This window comes from Protomyctophum bolini, assembly GCF_963924005.1.
Source record: "Protomyctophum bolini genome assembly, chromosome: 1".
Taxonomy (NCBI): Eukaryota; Metazoa; Chordata; class Actinopteri; order Myctophiformes; family Myctophidae; genus Protomyctophum; species Protomyctophum bolini.
This window is the reverse complement of record NC_137862.1, coordinates 38,488,306-38,507,109: the sequence shown is the minus strand read 5'-3', so window position 1 is coordinate 38,507,109 and position 18,804 is coordinate 38,488,306. Positions and strand designations below refer to the sequence as shown.

The 18,804-nt window shown below is 42.8% G+C and overlaps 2 protein-coding genes across 2 annotated transcripts in view; one reads left to right on the top strand and one right to left on the bottom strand.

Moving 5' to 3' along the window:
- Window positions 1-18,804, top strand: part of LOC308320297 (transmembrane protein 266-like) — a gene marked incomplete at both ends in the record, with an annotated part of 99,021 nt that overhangs the window by 7,882 nt on the left and 72,335 nt on the right. The window lies entirely within an intron of this gene.
- LOC308314588 (E3 ubiquitin-protein ligase TRIM21-like) lies at window positions 14,863-16,164 on the bottom strand (the record flags this gene model as incomplete). The annotated part of the gene is made up of 1 exon (XM_080762218.1): window positions 14,863-16,164. The coding sequence occupies one exon, from the start codon at window positions 16,162-16,164 to the stop codon at window positions 14,863-14,865; it is 1,302 nt and encodes a 433-aa protein (XP_080618344.1).

Here is an 18,804-nt window from a genome sequence, read left to right as displayed (position 1 = left end):
TTGAACAGACAGGAAAAAAATCGGGATGAATTGCTGTAAACATTTAAATCTTTGCCACATAGTTAAACCACAGTGGTCATTTGTATACACTTTCAGTGTTACAAATGTTTTTTCACTGCTTACAGTATACGTGTGCCTGAGAATCACCATTGTCTGCAACTGCAACTTGGAAGGTCACGGCAGCAACACTTAGTTTGTCTGAATTTACGGCAAAAATAATATTGTGTAAAAGAACCCAGTGCAGGTGCTATATACAGTAGCACCAAAATATGTTCCCCTGTGATTATGAGCCAGTACAATATTAATATTCAGTACAATATTCGTTTAGTTATAACGCATAAAATAGACACAGCTTCCATTAGATTTTTTGGCAGATAGATAGACAGTTACCGGTGGTTTTACTGTGTGGGTGCCTGTGGAGCACGATGGTCCATGTAACTTTGAAGGTCACTGCAACACACAGTGTGTCGGCAAAAATAAACTGGAATAAATCGTGTACAGTTTTAGAAATGTGTTTTCACATAATTCAAAAGGATACAGGCAGAATAATATGACATCCTCAGTGTTCGCTGCAATTTTGGCATTTAGCAGACACTCTTATCCGGGGCATAAACAAGGGAAATAATCATATAAATTGAGTCTAGAGAGAACAATGTGGTGCCTCACAAAAAGTAAAAAGTTAAAACAAAAGTAAACAATGAACCAAGTATCTGTCTAAACAACATGTTGTACATTTGAAACTATCGCCGGCTACCAAGTAGACAATGAACCTAGCATCTGTCTCAGTATGCTATCTACATAAAAGTTAAATTCTTTCAAAAATCGCCGGTCTGTCTATTTTTCCAAAGAAATTCAATCTAAATCTGCAAAGCAACTAGAAACTAAAATTGTCAAATAATTGTGATGGAGAAAAAAGTTAAATATTTTCTCCTGAGTCATATTGAAAAATGTAATTTCTGTACCTCAAAATCAAAGTACAGCACTCTTAGATACTTTCTAGCACTGGCCCCTTGCAACGTCGTCTAAACAGCATGCTAACTAAATAACATTTGTGGTCGAGAAGAAAAAAAAATAACATGAGAACAAGTTAACAAGATATTCTGTATGTCTGCATAGCCATATACAGTATTGGTCAGTCGTTATAGCATCAGCCAGTATTATAGCAGTCTACAGGGCAAAACACAGTGCTTGTTTATCACATTCAGCATGGATACATCATGCAGTGCTGGTCTGGCATATGGATAATGTATGAGGTCATGGAGTGCAGGTCTAGCATATGGACAGTGTATGCGGTCATTTGTACAGATGTCCTTATGTTATGATTAGTCACAATATTAGCAGTTTGTATTTTTTCCTGTTCAAACTTGCCCATCCAAGCCATCCTTTCCAGCCGTAGTGACTCAAACGTGGGTCTGACTGTGAACTCGCAGTTGGATAGACACAAACACCATAAGCCTTAGACCAGCATCCAACGCGCACACGTACACATGCACACGCGCACGCACACGCGCACACACACACACACACACACACACACACACACACACACACACACACACACACACACACACACACACAGACACGCACACACGCACATTTATAAAAGCATGCACTCGTGTACGCACCATATGCACATAAGCACGCGCGCGTGTTCGGATGCAGGCATACACTAATGCATGCATGCACACAGTCACGCACACACACACACACACACACAGTTAAACTACGGTATCTTCCTTAAACATTTTGCTCGCACACATATGCAGCTAAATGTATATACTTACAGTACATTAACCTCCTGATATACACACGCTCACGCAGACACGACGAGCCGCCTTGTCATCCAAGTGCTCCGTTTGACACCAAATCAGGCCTCAGTCCATTTGGTGCCCTCAGCTCGCCAGAACAGATGGATTCCACAGACACGCCGTCAGCGGTGGCCAACGCCACGCGGCACGCTGTCATGACCAAACCCCGGACAACACAACAAGCCTCGTTCATCCTCGTTCATCCTCATCCTACAAAATCCTGTACCGGTGGTTTTGCTTAGGTAAAATAAGTAAAAGTCCTTTTCAAAGGCGGCTTTCCCATATATGGGCATTCAGTGACATCAGCAATCTCCATATATGGACATAAAAGGGACAAGGACTGACATATTTGTCAGAGTTGTCCAGAGCCACAAATCCCACCATATGCATAATTGGACCGACCGACCTCCAATTCGGGGCGCAGCGGCAAGGACTGGAGGGAGTGCGGTGCCCGTCGTCCAGTAGTTCGGGTATCCAGTTGTCCGTAACCGCCGACCATCAGACATATTATTCGGATCGGCGATATACAGTATCGCTATTTAAAAAAAATCACACCCCTGTGAAGTGAGTGGTGCAACTCCGTGTGGGGGTCCCGGGGGGGGGGGGGGGGGGGGGGGGTCCCCGGAAGTTCCAGACACACAAATGACAGAGTTAACGACCGTGTGGGGGTCCCCAGGGGTTTCCTGTACTGTACTGTACTGTACTGTACTGTACTGTACTGTACTGTACTGTACTGTACTGTACTGTACTGTACTGTACTGTACTGTACTGTACTGTACTGTACTGTACTGTACTGTTAGGCTGCGCAACAGAGACACTTAGTTGTGAAAAACAACCAAAAGCTATTTTCGTGCTCAGACAGACCCAGCCAGCCAGGGACCCAAGGACCCAGGGACACACAAGATAAGATATTATTCACTCTGTGGCTACCTTCTGTACTTCTTTCTAATCTGGAATTTTCAACTAGAGACAAACAGATGCTTTAACAAACACCTCTATACTTTTGTGTCTCCAGGCAAACGCTTAGCTAGGTTGCCTAAACACCCTGGTGATGATCAAGTTGAAGAAGACTCTTTAGCCAATAGATTTATCAGCAAGTGGAGTGAAGGTTATTTTAACAGTGGGTTCCATTCATCCTGGCTGCGTTTAATGCGAAAGGTCACTATTTCACATTAACCACAGTCATTAGTACAAAATGTCTGCCTGTAAAAACCCTGCCAGCACCCGTTGTAAAACTCATCATTCTGTCCTTTAGCTCTAATGAGATTCCATTTAAAGCCAGTGAGCGTGAGCCGCAGTTACGCTGTATCTGTCTCCACTACATATTAATTGGTATGCTAATAACCCCAATTTAAGTTAACCAAGCCTTGCATTTGGGCTATCATTGCAAACTTTTAAAAGAATGTTGGTATGTAACAGGGAGGGCTACTGAGTGTAAAAAGAAATATGCTGCCTCAGCTCAACTCCTCCAAGTTTCTCCGTCAAAAGGCTTAAAGATGGAATGCCGTGTACAGAAAGTGGTAAAATTATGTTTTTATGTGTCCACATTAAGTATACCTGGTTTCACCTTAGCACCATCCACTAAACTGAAGCCGTGCCCACAGCTTGTATGATAATGGGGGTGGGGTTAGGGGAGGGGTGTAATTCGATTGGGCATTTTGACTCGAAGACTTTCAGCTTTCAGGAAGAAACCAGAAGACATTTGAATATTATAACCACACATGGGGTCATAAGAGTAACTCCATAGACACATACAAAACAGAAAAAGAAACAAAAATCTCCATCTTTAAGTCAATTTGAAGGAACTGGCACCGTACGTGAATATGTGTCTCCAAAAACATTGCTGGTAATTAGGGATGCACAATATTGACATTTTGGCCGATATCCAATTACCGGTAAGGTAAAATCAAGATACAACAGCGATATTGCAGTACAAGTTTCTACTAGAAGGCTATAGGCTACACCTTACGCCTGTTATAGCCTACAGTAACCGTCATTCTGGGATACAGTGAAAGGCCTATTGAAAAATGAAAGAACTGTATCTCAAAATCATCAAGTACTGTACTCTTAGATACTTTCAACCACTGGCCCCTTGGTGATGTTTCACTGTGGTTGTTTATACCGCCCTGTGTGCATGAGCGATTCCCAGTAAACTACGGTGGTTATTGGAACCGCTACTGTGTGATTATGGAATGTCATAATAACGCACAAACATTGCATGCAGCCTCACGTCTGCATTGGCTTTACAGAACGCTAGCATGAAACCTGGCTGAGTTCTGTGTGCTTGCCAAGAAAGAGCAGCAATCTATGAACTCACCTTTAGGGAAATTACACTTTTTTAATGCTCTCTGCAATGAGGAATGGGAGAAATAGAAACGGGCCGCTGTGAGTTCAATCCACAGCCATCAAAATGATAATATATCAGGGAGAGGAATCTGTCGCCCGCTTCACCAACTCTCCCAGGGAGAGTGGATTGCCTTTACCCCCACAGGTTGTATTAAGCCTGATTACTACTTTGACGCACCGTGGTGTCGCACCTCGACAATAGCCGACCTACAATCTCACAATGCGTTGTGAGCTTGTAGGTCTGCCATTTTCTGAGCATATAAGCTCGGCATTAGGAGGCTTATTGGCTCCCAGAGGAGACGGGCCGTAGTGTGCCCTGGGGACAGCGAGGCACATGTGGCAGCGATGTTTGGCAAAGAGCGTGTTTGCGTGCGTGTCAGACGAGTGTGTGTCTGCTCTGGAAATTGAGAATGTCACGGTCACAGTGTAGGTTCTCTATCAACACGGTGCCGCTTCATTGAGACTAAGGAGTGATGGTGCTGCTGCTAAAGCAGCCTTGGACTTTTTAAAGGGGATCTCATCTCCAGGTCTGACAAGTTTTTATGCTTCCAGATCAGTCACGAGAACTTTCAATGTGTCGAGTAGAGTATGAGACCTCCGCCCCATCGCCCACCCCCCTTCCCCCCCACATAGTTCAGTACTCACTACGGCAGGGCGAGGAGACCTCCGCCCCATCGCCCACCCCCCTTCCCCCCCACATAGTTCAGTACTCACTACGGCAGGGCGAGGTCGCCCACCCCCCTTCCCCCCCCCCATAGTTCAGTACTCACTACGGCAGGGCGAGGCTCATGAGTATTTCCATTACAATGCACACGATGCACCTTGGTACACTGTAGAGTAAATGTACTGTAGGAGAGGTTGGAGGGTTTGAAGCACCCACACGACCCAACGTTTTAAATGTACTGTAGGAGAGGTTGGAGGGTTTGAAGCACCCACACGACCCAACGTTTTAAATGTACTGTAGGAGAGGTTGGAGGGTTTGAAGCACCCACACGACCCAACGTTTTAAATGTACTGTAGGAGAGGTTGGAGGGTTTGAAGCACCCACACGACCCAACGTTTTAAATGTACTGTAGGAGAGGTTGGAGGGTTTGAAGCACCCACACGACCCAACGTTTTAAATGTACTGTAGGAGAGGTTGGAGGGTTTGAAGCACCCACACGACCCAACGTTTTAAATGTACTGTAGGAGAGGTTGGAGGGTTTGAAGCACCCACACGACCCAACGTTTTAAATGTACTGTAGGAGAGGTTGGAGGGTTTGAAGCACCCACACGACCCAACGTTTTTACATCTACAACTTGTGAGCTTGCTCTTAAAATGACATTTCTTTGATTTCTTATTTATCCATAGATTGATTTTGGATGGTATTTTTTGGAAAGTATTTTTAAATAATAATTGAAAAAACTAAATGTTGGAAACAAAAACAAAAGGGATATACTCTCGGAAAATGGGACCGTGATCCCAAAATGGGTTCCCGCCGGGCCCCAAACCCCTCTGTTTGGGAACCACTGCTGTAGATCAGCTATTCTTCAGTGAGCACACATACCGTACGACAGGGCATCTCCTCTCTGAGCAGAGAGAGAAGGGGGCGACATTGCCTGAGGGTCGGCAGGGAGGCGGATGTTCTCCGCTAGCATCGGGGGGGCAGTTCTAGCTGCAGTGTTAGCAGTTTGGCCAGTGCCATGGTATGTGGAGTTAGGTTATTAATAGAGTTGAGAGCATCCATCTTCCTGTCTGGAAGGAGCGAGGCGGCGTGGGTTTGTGTTCAGCGTTTTCACGCCCGCCCACTCTCCCTCCAGTCATCAAGATGCTCCTCTTTGTTTGTTTGCTCGCCCTTTTTTTTTGCAGGTCGGAGAGAGCGTTGTTTGTCCTCCCTCTGAGAGAATTTCAGCTTCGACGAGTGTGTTTGTGTGTGCGCTTATATTACTATGTGTGTGAGGACCATTAGTAAGCGTATTCAAGAAATAGTCGCAAGGACAATATTTTCCTGATCTTCACAAAATAAATGGTTGTTTTATGGTTGTGTGACGCATTGATCAGCTTGTACAGTAGATGAACTACAGTACGTTACAAATAGCAAAATAAAAGTAAAAAATAACATTCATAAAATTAGCGTCCTAAAATGTTTATGTCCCAACAAGTATAGTAACAAACGTGTGTGTGTGTGTGTGTGTGTGTGTGTGTGTGTGTGTTTGTGTGTGTGTGTGTGTGTGTGTGTGTGTGTGTGTGTGTGTGTGTGTGTGTGTGTGTGTGTGTGTGTGTGTGTGTGTGTGTGTGTGTGTGTGTGTGTGTGCATGTGTGCGTGCGTGCGTGCGTGCGTGCGCGAAAGAGAGAGGGAGAGATAGGGCTGTGAAAGTGAATGTCTCGAAGCGATGTCGAGGGTCAGCTCTCATCACACCTCACATCCATTTTTTTCATTTTCGCCTATAATGACTCCAGGTTGAAAGTGGTATAAACTGTAGTGGTAACCAAGACTGGAACTTTCCAGAACATGTGAAGTTCTGTGATTTCTAACAAAAGTAAAAAAAGATGATTTCTTTTATTTTTTGATTTGATTTGATTTTTTTAGAAAAGCAATCATAATACAACATTATAATCAGCGATTCAAGGATTACACAGTAAAGTCCAAAGACTTATTTCCACTGAGGTCCTCTCACACTGAACGGAACAATACTTTTAAATACATCACAAATGCATAACAGTACATATACATTACATACACAACACAACAAGTACATCCCTACCCATCCCTCTAAGATGACCCTTTATAGGGGAACCTTTTCCAGTAGCCTTTGTTTAGTCTTCTGTTTAAATGTCAGTTTAACACTGGTTTCCAGGCTGTTCCACTGTGTGGCTCCTATTTACATTGTCTATTTGAGCTTTTTGGGGGGGATTTTTCTTCTTCTTAGGGAATCCCACAAATCAGACCTAATTCCCAGAAATCAGACCTAATTCCCAGAAATCAGACCTAATTCCCAGAAATCAGACCTCCTGAGCAGGGCCCAAATTAGTCTCTGATTTGGAAACAAATCCAGAACCTGTGAAATACGGTACACTGCAGGGCACTGACAGCACGCTGAGTTCTTGTAGTGGAAAACAGCCCAAAAAGAGGCGTGAGGTGTGGCAGATGCCACCCCGGTGATGTGCGCCCCGTTTGCCAGACCAACAGACAGACACATATGTTGACACTGTGACACTGTGACATGGCTGCTCCAAAACGTTGGGAGCGCTGGGTCCCATGCAGCGCCAGATGGCACATCTAAATCTGTGAGCAGGCGAAAACATACAAGATGTTCCTATGCAAAGCCACCCACCAGTCACGGGCCAAAGGTCCAAAATACAACAAACTGGCCTGGTTTGCAAAATTCTGAGAATGCTGCTGGGGGGATAGTATGCTAGGAGAGATGGGGAAAATGCTATAGGAGGGATACTAACCTGACTCCGCCAGATGGGGCGGTATTGAGTTCACTAGTTGTGAAACAACCCTAACTTCTAATTCGTAACCCTAACCTGGGTTGTTTTCTGCATTGTTATTTTTTATAATGGCATATCTCCAGAATAGCCACGCCAGGTTAAAAGTGTCCCAAAGTTAATTAACTTGATTGGAAACAAGTTTTATAATTAGATGAATTACCTTGAAGTGTCATCATGAGATAAATGCGATAACTTTGACGTTGTTGTTAACTTTGACGTTCTTGTTAAATTGTAACAGTATGTTCAAGTATGTTCAAGTCCTGCTCTGTGGGATAATGGGTTCTTAGAAGGTCGTTCGCTCGGTCCAGTCAATTTGGGCTGACTTAATTAGAAAGCAGCTGGACGCTGCGTGAGCGGGTGACCTGGGAGTGGTGAGCGGTAACGCTGCGTGAGCGGTCGACCTGGGAGTGGTGAGCGGTATTCTGCTGGACGCTGCGCGAGCGGGCGACCTGGGAGTGGTGAGCGGTATTCTTGTTATCTCACAGGCTTCCTAATCCGTTCGCCACAGGGACGGCTGCAGCCGCCAATAAAGTGTCCAAACAAAGGGCTCACTGTGCGTCAAGAATTTAGTTTTCCCATCTGTTTCTTATGATGGGTCGGCCCGGTCCATGTATAGGCATATAAAACAGACAGAAGTTATGTGGTTATTATAGCTGCAATAACTTTTACTGTTGAGCTACAATGTTTAAGGGGAGTTATTTCCATTTGAGTTTCATACAATACCTCTTGTTAACCAGCATGGGATCTGCCTGTGTTAACAGCTGAAACAGCCATGTCCCAAGGCGGCCCTGCATATAGTACTGAGGATGTTGTGGCGGCCACATTCAACCCTTAAATAGGCACAGTTAAAATCACCTTGAGAGAGTGCGAAAGAGAGAGAGAGAGAGAGAGAGAGAGAGAGAGAGAGAGAGGCAGTCAGACAGTCAGACAGACAGACAAACAGACAGACAGACAGACAGACAGAAATCACAACAAGTACAATTTTTAGGTACTTTTACTTACTTACTTACTTACTTACCCTGAGGGCGACCTCGCGGGTGAGCATCCGCCGGGGTGACGGCAGACTGCTGGGCGAGTGCTGGCGCTTTGGCATGGTGGTCAGATCAACATAATGGAATGAATTCTGTACTGGCCATATATGGAGCGTGTCTTGAGTGTACAGGGTTTGATGAGGTCAGATCAACATATGGAATGACAGAACAGGTCAGCTCCATATATGGAGATCTAAGGGTGGCAGCAGGGGCAGTGTCTATGAGTTTACAGGGTTTGATGAGGGGCCGGGCCTTAAGTTTCGGGCCTGTTGAGAACTCTAGTTTTTGCCGGCTGCCATGAGGCGTGACCATATATGGAGGTGTGACGTGATAAACGGAAATGCAGTTTTTCATAGTAAATTTGATTGTTGGACAGCCACTTCAGAAACTTTATACATCCACCACGTATGATAACAGCATCCTAAGGTTAGCAAGGAATATCACCTCTAATACTAACCATGTGTTGTATGGAGAATATAGGTTGTTGAGATATGGTGTCCACCAGTCGACTTTGAGGCTAAATCAGGAGTTGTAGTAGCCATGGGGTAATTTTGGCAGTGGACATTGCTCCTATCTTCATGTCTTCCTGATATTTAATATTGGTTTGTTCTTTGTGCTATGTCAAATGTGTTCTGCATACTTGGCTGCTGGGTCGCAAGACCAATTTCAGTGTGAACTGATAATAAAGTATCACTATCACATATCACAAATGCGATCTACAGTCGCAATTGCATTGTTTAATGTTATACTTCTACTCCTACTTTTGACTACTTTTGAAAACACAACAAAAACATTTAAGCCCTATTTTATACTTTGTCCATTTGAAAATAGCAGATGTACAAGCTCACATTGCGACGTGTTGTGAGATTGTTTTCGAAAAAGCTATTATGGTAGTCAGAATTCTCAATAAAGAACGTCTTTCTTGTACCTGTAGTGTATACGGGCTCCATCAAATATCTACTGAAGTTTCTTTAGCCCAGCACCCAGCCTGTCGATGTGTGTATTCTACGTCCGTGGTAGTTTTGTGGTGCCAATACTTTTGTTTGTTACTAAGGTAAAACATTGTGGTATTTCTACTTTTACTTACTGCAACTGCAAGTAAAAAAATCTGATTTCTTCTTCCACCACTGGTGGTGAGTGGTTAATATTCACAGACATGTAAAGTGTGAGATTGCCTTTCTGGCTAAGAGAGAAGTGGATGAATTGTCCAGGGAAATCTCTATTAATGCAGAGCAGCTTGTCAGCTTCAGTGCACATGTCAGCAGATCTATCTCCATTTAGACCACTATTAAAAGCAAATTTTCCCATCCAAGAGCAACTTGTACATTAATGCATGGGGTACAGATGTACAGTATATGTATTGAACTAGCACAATATCGATATGTATCATTGACAATTATATACATATCACAAAATACTTTTAACATATCGCAAAATAGATTATTCCGCTTGTTTTCAGGTTTTTCTTTAGATTAGAAGAAAATATTTTAAGCGGAGCAGTGAGAAACTGTATTGCTGCTGTTGATCAATAATGGTGTTCTTATATTCTTATTACTTTATTATATGTCGTATGCACATTGCCAGTAACTGTAATGGTACATTAGCTGTATTTTAGGGAGGTACAGAGGACAGGAGAGATTCAATGTTGGTCTAGTTAAACCCTACATTTATACTGCATGAATACATTATTTCCATGTTTAAAACTTTTTGAAACATTGAACTTTAATTTGATGGAGTCAATGATCAGGCTGAAACCATTGTAGTTGGAGTCATACACCTGTACACCCTATGTCACTGTAGATGACTTGGCAAACAGTCAACGCCAGCGTCCTCACTTCCCACATTCACACACCAATGGTGGCAAGATCACACCGACTGACTCTGTGTCTTTGTCACTACTAGTACATACTGTAATTGGTCAAGGCTGTGATGGGGCTGTTTTTGATGGAAATCCTGCAGGATTAAAGCATATCAGTGAACCACAGCGTATACTAACCTTGTGCCCTGCAGGAAAAAAGCATATCAGTGAACCACAGCGTATAGTTTGTGCTTGTCTATCAAGAGAAGGTGCAGTTTGCCGCTCTGTGTGGTGCTGATGTGTTTTAATCAATGGTGCAGGGGGGTCGCATTGGTACTGTAATGGAGAACCTTTCAAATGTAAAATTAATTAGCTGCAATCGCACTACATCAGGGGAAACTCAGCATATATTTTGTGCTTAGTTGGTACACCCATTCATCCGTGCTTGCTTTAGCATGAAGCTGTGTGTGTGTGTGTGTGTGTGTGTGTGTGTGTGTGTGTGTGTGTGTGTACTTTTATTTCTATACTCGTGAGGAACAAATGTCCCCACAAGTACAGTAGAATTTTGAAAGCTAGACATTGTGAGGACAAATTTCCCTCGATCCGCACAAGATAGACGTATTTTTGTATGTTAAAAATAAAAATAAATATTTTAATTAGGCTATACATTTAGAGGTTTAGAGGTTAGTGTAGGAGTTGTGCCTAATTCATATGATCTACAAGCTCACGCCACAGCTTGAGACGTGGGCTTGTAGATCGGCAATTTAAAATGGCATTCATTCATTAAAATCGCTGTTGCTCCTCCTCACAAGTATAGTTACAAACATGGGTGTGTGCGTGTGTGTATGTGTGTGCGTGCGTGCGTGCGTGCGTGCGTGCGTGAGTGCGTGCGTATGAGCGTGCGTGCGTCGTGCGTGCACGTATTGAATTGTGACATGTTGAATTGTGCAACCCTGTGGAAGACACATTTTGTTTGTGGGGGAGGCTTAAAGCAGGCGCACCGGCTGTCAATGTGTTCTGTCCCGGTCGTTGGGTATTTGTCAGGTGAATTTCAACATGTCGTCAGCAAGACAGGGATTCGTCATTAGAGACAGTTCTTCTCCATTGCCTCGAGAAGGGGGCACATTTCTCTCACCCACATTCTTTCATTCTTTCTCTTGTTGAAAGCACATTCCCAAAGCCAGTAGTGGTGGGACGTACATTTACTCTCAACTTATCAAGTAGGCCTACTGTACTCAGTTACATTTTGAAGTTATTTTACTTGAGTGTGTACATTTGTCAGTAATTTTATATTTATATTCCACTACATCTCAGAGCTAAATAGCAGTTGTGGACTGGCCACAGGACGTACCGGTCATATTACGGTTATTACCGGTGGGCCGCGGCCGTAGGGGGGCGCTCAAGTTATGATACAATTATTTTTTTTTGACAGGCAGGCAGGCAGAGTGACAAATAAACCCTCTTCTGTCTTGAATCCTTTTGCCAGCATTCTTATGAGAGCAACAAAGGGTTCTGTAGTTGTCTGTTGGTTTGTATCATTTATGTTGTTCTGTAAAAGTGGTGGTATTATATTTGTTTGTTTGTGTGTGCCTCGACAGAGCGGGCGGTAGAGTTTCTGCTATCTGCACACTGGTTGTGGTGGGCTGGTCTGGGCCAAATTTGTGCAAAAATGACTGGGCCGAATCTTTGTCCCAGTCCAGCCCTGCTGTACTTTTTACTCCAATGCATGTTTTGGAAATTAACTTTGTAGACAGATTATTTCAAAATATACATTAATATACATTATGAATTTTGTTTTAAAAATGTGTCACACTTAAAAATAGAAGAAAAAAATATATATAGCAGATGTTCAAGCTCACAACACGATGGGACACGAAGCCAAAGTACAAAAAAGGGCTTAATTGGTTATTGTATGTTTTGTAATAAATAGTCAAAATCAGTTTTTTCAAATATTTGTAGTGTAGTAAAAAGTGCAATATTTGCATCTGTGTTGTAGTGGAGTAGAAGCGTAAAGTATTGAAAAAAATAACTATTCAAGTAAAGTCAAAGTACCCCAAAATCTGCCTCTATTTCTCTCTTACTGGCATTCTCATACTTTAAATCTGCCTTTATTTATCTTATATATATGCGACCAGATAAAATGGTTTTCTTTTTTCTTTGTAATGTCACTCACTATAGCCTTATTTGTCATTGCCACACAATGCTAATTTCAAGTAGGCCAAATAAACAAACCAGTCTAATCCTCACCTCTATTAATTTTTATTATAAGAGTTCTAGATTACTTTATTCTTCTCTTTGGGAATTTTGTCCTGTTTTTGAAAGTAACTTCATGGAATAAATTGTGGCCTACTTGCAATGTTGCAATCATATTGTAGTTTTACAATTTCTCTACTCTGGGTTTTCTGGTTATCTTTCTGATATGTAAAAAGCTGAAAAATGACCATGTGTCCCAAAGCACTGTACTTAGGTCACATATAAGTTTTTTTTCCTTTCATCTGTCACATTTGCAGTGCAGTGTACACCTACCTTTCAGAACAGTGTATGCAAATAATGATGAAATTATAAATGATCCATTTATACCCTATATATATCCTTCCATATTCAGCGACATATTGAACGACATTGTGACATGTTGTGATATTTCACAACATGCTGTGAGCTTGTACGTTGGCTATATATCGCTTTTTTTTTTGTGAAGAATTGCACAAGATTGTCATTTTACATATGGACCCCCCCCCCCCCTCTCTCTCTATTCATCATTATAGGATGTTCTTAAAAAAAACTAGAAACCAGTGGCAGCGCTTTAAAGCACTGTCTCTCAATGTCGGGTCCAGGGACTTCAAGTTTTGCTGTTAATTTAACTGAGAGTGTAGAAATGGAACCATTTGGAACCATTTGTACACTCTCGGAGTTAAATTAACACTTAGGATTTCATAAGATCGGGGTCCAAGACATAACAAGTCATGTCAAATGGAAGGTCTGTGGCCTAACCGGGGGTCCTTGAAATTAAAAAAGGTCACTGCTTTGGTGGTTCTATTTTAAATATGCCTTAATAATTCTTTGAAAACGGCATTGGGTTTCCTGGCACAAAATGTTCTCAGATGGGGGTCTGTGGCCAAATACATACAGTACGAATGTGGGGGTCTTTGACATGAAAAAAGTTTAGAACCACTGCTTGAAGGAAAGTGATGAGGCCATCAGAGCTGTGAGGGAAGCCCCCCGCCACGGTTGGCACATTGCTATTGATTACAGCTCCTGATTTAATCTCCACCCCTGTTCTCCTGTCCCGCTCCACTCCATCACCTGAGCTCTGGAGACTGGTGGAGCATTGACTGCTATATCACCCTGAGAGAGAGAAAGATAGAGACAGAGGGGGAGAGTGTATTCAGTCAAAGTGGTGTTGACCCCTGAATGCGCACACAGCAGGTCTTGTGTATAGAGGTACATAAGCGTGCGGCTTCAATAATAATAATAATATAATAATAAATATAGCGATAAGACGGGGCCGAGCCATAGAAGCAATAAAGCAATAAAGAAAAAAAATATATATGCAATATGCACGATAAGCCATAGATAGACTGATGACTGAACTCGAGAGAAAGAAGAACATGTAATTAACAAATGAGTGCTTTAAATATCTGGTTGGAGACTGGAGATTGTTTTTTGTTGTTCGCTGATTGGCTGAAGGGGTTGTCTGTCAACACTGTACACTCGCAGACAACCATGCAGGGTCCGGCAGTATTTGTGTGGAGACACAAATACATGGAAATGCGATTTCAAGGGGGAGTGGTAAACCAGGCTACGAGAATCATGTGGTTAGTGTTGATCATATACTCTAGCTATCCTATCTATACATTCATATAATTGGCAGGTCAATGAGAGATCTAAAGGTCAAAGGTCAGGGGTGCTTTGACGAATGACTGTGAGCTTCAGTTCTTGACCGTTTCCCATGACCCTCTACCCAAACGACATCACAGAACTGCCAAAACTGCGCAAAAAATAATAATAACAATAACAATGACTTTCCTCACTATTGTTCCTTCTTCAACTTCTAGCATTTGATCTTTTTCTCTGCCTTTCGCTGCTTGCAAACTAGGGTCATCCTACGAAGCACCATCCGGCGCTGCCATGCTACACTTTCCCCTGCTATACCTTGCTGTCTCAGATCTCTTTCAGGCTAGCCCCTCCTACATAGAACACCTGTGTTCCTCCCTCTTCTTGAAATAGGTGATAGCCATTCCCATTTTACAACCAGTAATCCTTCTATTAATTCACCAAATCTCTGTCACTCTGTCCTGGACTCCTGGGCAAGTCAGAAAGTGCCTCAAAACGTACTCAAAGGCTTGTGCAGTGCCGATAGACCAAGGGTTTCCGAGAACCAGGAAAGAAGCAATATATTAGAGATCAGTGCCCATGTTGACAGGAGATGTTGACAGGAGATATTATCAGAGGAGCAGAGTTTTTTCCATTATTATTGAGCTCAGGACAGAAGTATGGGTACAGCCTCTCAGTGAATTTGCAGCCAGTGAAAGAGTATACGTGAACTCTGGACTCTACATCATAAAATGAGACCAGACCCTCCTCATAATCCACAATCACTCCTATTTTCTGTAGATCTCTTACAGGGAGGAGGACAGGAGGGTCAGCATTAGCCTTGTACTCATTTCCATTCCTCAACCTTATAGTCCAGTAACCATTGCTGGGTGCCAGTTTGATTTGTCCCTTCCTGTTGATGGACTCTCTGGCCACTCCTAAACTCCAGTCGGTTTTCCCTCTCACCTGTACCTCGTAGTAAAATCTTCCTGAGAAGCTTTGGTTTCCTAAGACTGAGGGACAATAGGAGAATCTCTCTGTGTTGTTTGGGAGATTCTTCCATGTGGCTCCACGATTCACTTGTTTTCCATCGTCAGACAGGATGAGTTTGCAGTGTGCTGTATCAGGGTCGAGGGTTACATCCACTGCATATTGCTGGATCGTCCTCAGCTCAGCATCACACAGCTTATTCTGCATCTCTTGATTGAGTGTCTTCTCCAGCTGAGCTACAGCTGTTCTCAGAGTCCCCACATATGAAGAGGGATTTACTTTGATTGTTGTACAGTCCTTGGTGGGTGGAGGGGTGTTGGTGGTTATGTTTTGGAGGTGATCTTCATTGTGTGTGAGCTGTTTCAGCTCAGAGCTTCTCTTCTCTAACTGCGTGAGTTCCTTTTCCATCTCTTTGATGAGGCTCTCGGCCTGTTTCTCTGTCGTTTTCTGCTTCCCTTCAATCACACATGTGAGCTTAGCATGGCCTCTCTCAATACAGCTCACCAGAGCAGTGAAGACCTGCAAACTGGCTGCTATCTCTCTGTCTGCATCTCTCTTGCTCAGCTCTACCGAGTGTTTGAGCTCCTGAATCTTCTGTTGTCTTTCCCGGATCATCTGCTGAATTTCAGCATCTGTCTTTGCTTCATATTCTTCTTTCCACTTGTGACTCTTGAACTGATGAGCGATCTCAGAAATAAAAGTATTGATATATACTTCTGGTCTCTTATAGAATATTTTTGTACACAATGGACACTTGCACACATCACTAGTGTCCCAGTAATGTGTGATACAGCTTTTACAGTAGTTGTGTCCACATGGAGTGGTGATTGGATCAGTGAACACGTCCAGACAGATCGAACACAGGAACTGCTCTTCAGACAGGAGACTGCTGGCAGAGGCCATTTCTACAGGTCCTTGTCGAGGTCCTAGGAGTAAGTAATGAAGCTGTGCCTGGGGTGTCCTCACAAAAGAATATTTCACTTTAAGGTTCTGTCCTTCTATGTTCTTCTAATGGTTTCAGTCCGGGGGTGTGGCTCTCTTAGACTAATGCCCCTCCCACTCTGTGTAATCAGCTTTTAAGCCGAGCTGACTCAAATCAAATATGGTGTCACTCTTGCCCAAATATGGACTTCCACACTATGACTCAAGACTGGTAACGGATAACCATGGCAACCTGATGACTGACATGAATACAGTGAGATTCGTTTTCAGGATGGCAACATACTGTAGGCCTATTCATCACATTGTCCAAGCCCAAACTAAAATAAATCACTCCTGTGTGAAGTGAGGGGCGCTCTTGTATCATACAGCATCATCTCATTCCGGCCAACAATTTTCGTCCTCACTTTTCCGACTTTAATTTTATCTTCAATGTTTGTATTTACAGAAACCCGGAAAGCTGGGCATAGGAAGGGCTAGCGTCCCTCAAAAAACGTAAGCTTGTCTCTCTTTCAGAAAATTAATTATGTGACTTCAAATGCATCAATGTCCATGCATTTTATGTAGTCTCTTATTATATCTCTGGATATAATATCAATGACATTTCACAGCCCTTGTGTGGTGTACAGCCCTTTGAGGAATTTGTTTCATCAAATCTAGTAGATCATTTGAGTTGAGGAAAACTTCCCTTCCAGATCAAAAAAAAAAAAAAACTTGAGTAGTGATGAATCCATCTGCCCATGAATGCATCTCCACTGATGGACTGACTTAACCTCCAGCGTCAGTTCACAGGCATCTAACCACCACACACAGCATATGTTCCCAAAGTAAAAAGAAAATCACACCCGTGTGAACTGAGTGGTGCAATTCCCCCACCTCTCTCTCTCTCTCTCTCTCTCTCTCTCTCTCTCATTAGCAGGCAGCAGGCACAGCACTATCCCTCTCTGTTTCTGGCGCCTGGTACTAATAAGTCATATATTCGTGCTCATGACCACTGCCACATAGATAGGTGTACACGGACATTCCTGGTTGTAGGAGTACCTTGTAGGAGTTGTTTGAGCACCACTCAAAAAAAGATATACAATTTTCAGAGATGAGATGTAGGAGTAGAGGTGTAAACTATTGAAAAAACAAATCTGTGTAAAGTGAGGGGCGCTCTTATCATTATACATCACATTCCATGCTCAACCAATCAAATCATCACAAATCACAATTTGCATCCTCACTTTTGTCTTCAGTTTTGTGTTTACACAAAGTCCTCACTTTTGTCTTCAATGTTTGTGTTTAGACACACTTTTGTCTTCAATGTTTGTGCACGTTTGAACACGTTTGTCTTCAATGTCCCTTCAATGTCCCTTCAATGTCCCTCCTTCCAAAAATGGAATACTCATAAAGTAAAAGTACCTCGAAATTGTACAGTAAAAAATAAATAAAGTTACTTTCCACCACCAGATCTGGTCAGAAAACACAAGCTGCTACAGTACATGTTTGCCTTGCCTGCCGTCTGACTGGAACTACAGGAAACTGTGTACTGTATGTACTGTACTGTCCAGGAAGAACTGACATTCTCCACTATGATGTCATAGTAGAGGAAATGTAAAACAACAACAACAACAACAACAGAAAAAACACAAAACACTCTCACATCATGTTTATGTCCCCAACTTCATTAAAACGGGATTTGGGTGCAAAATCAGTGAAGTGTGCCTTTACTGTAGTTCATAATTAATCCTTCCTAGAAATGTAGTGGAGTCAAAAGTACAATATTTGTCTTTGAAATGTAGTGTAATAGTGAAAGTCGTACGCATCCAAAAAATACAAATACTCAAGCAACGTACAGATACTCAAAATATGCACTTAAATAAGTACAGCACTCGAGTGTGTGTACAGTAGGCTACTTGGTTATTGTCCAGAATGTCCACTATACTGCAGACTGCCGTGGTGGTACCTTAAGTCTGGTGGGTGGCGGCGGTGGTGTCCCGGTAGAGTGGGTTGGACGCCATCTGGAGCCTACACACTTGAGCCAGGAAGATGATTGCCAACAGTGTGATTATGTCTTTATTTGATTAAGCGTGCATTGTTTACAGGATGGCGGCTCTCTTAGGGTTGCCAACTACCTGACATTCATAACAAGGGGACACCAGGCCGGGCGTCCCTTATTTTTTATCGGAAATGAAAAAGATACAATCTCACTATATATGGCATATGTGTAGAGCTTTTTGTATATTGTATTAAGCACTTGAACCTCAGCATCCATATTCTGGGGGGAACATTAGCCAAAAATAACAGATCTAGCTTGTAGAACGGATTTTTTTTGCGAAGAGATAAATGCGGTCCATACCCAGCAAGCCAAATTACGTCATAACGTAATGATGACGTCCTCCAGTGACTCCGGTGACGTTCAGGACTAGGCCAGATCACACCCCATATGGGGATGATCTTTACGACATTTCCAGGACGTCTTCACCAGTTTAAATAATATCGCTTATTCTGGGCCAGATCTGACTGGTTTATGATATGACTTAAGTTGATCTGGCCTCGATCAGACTCTCTCTGATTCATCCAGGGACGTCCGTCTTAGTGGGTAAAATTTATGTTGGTTGA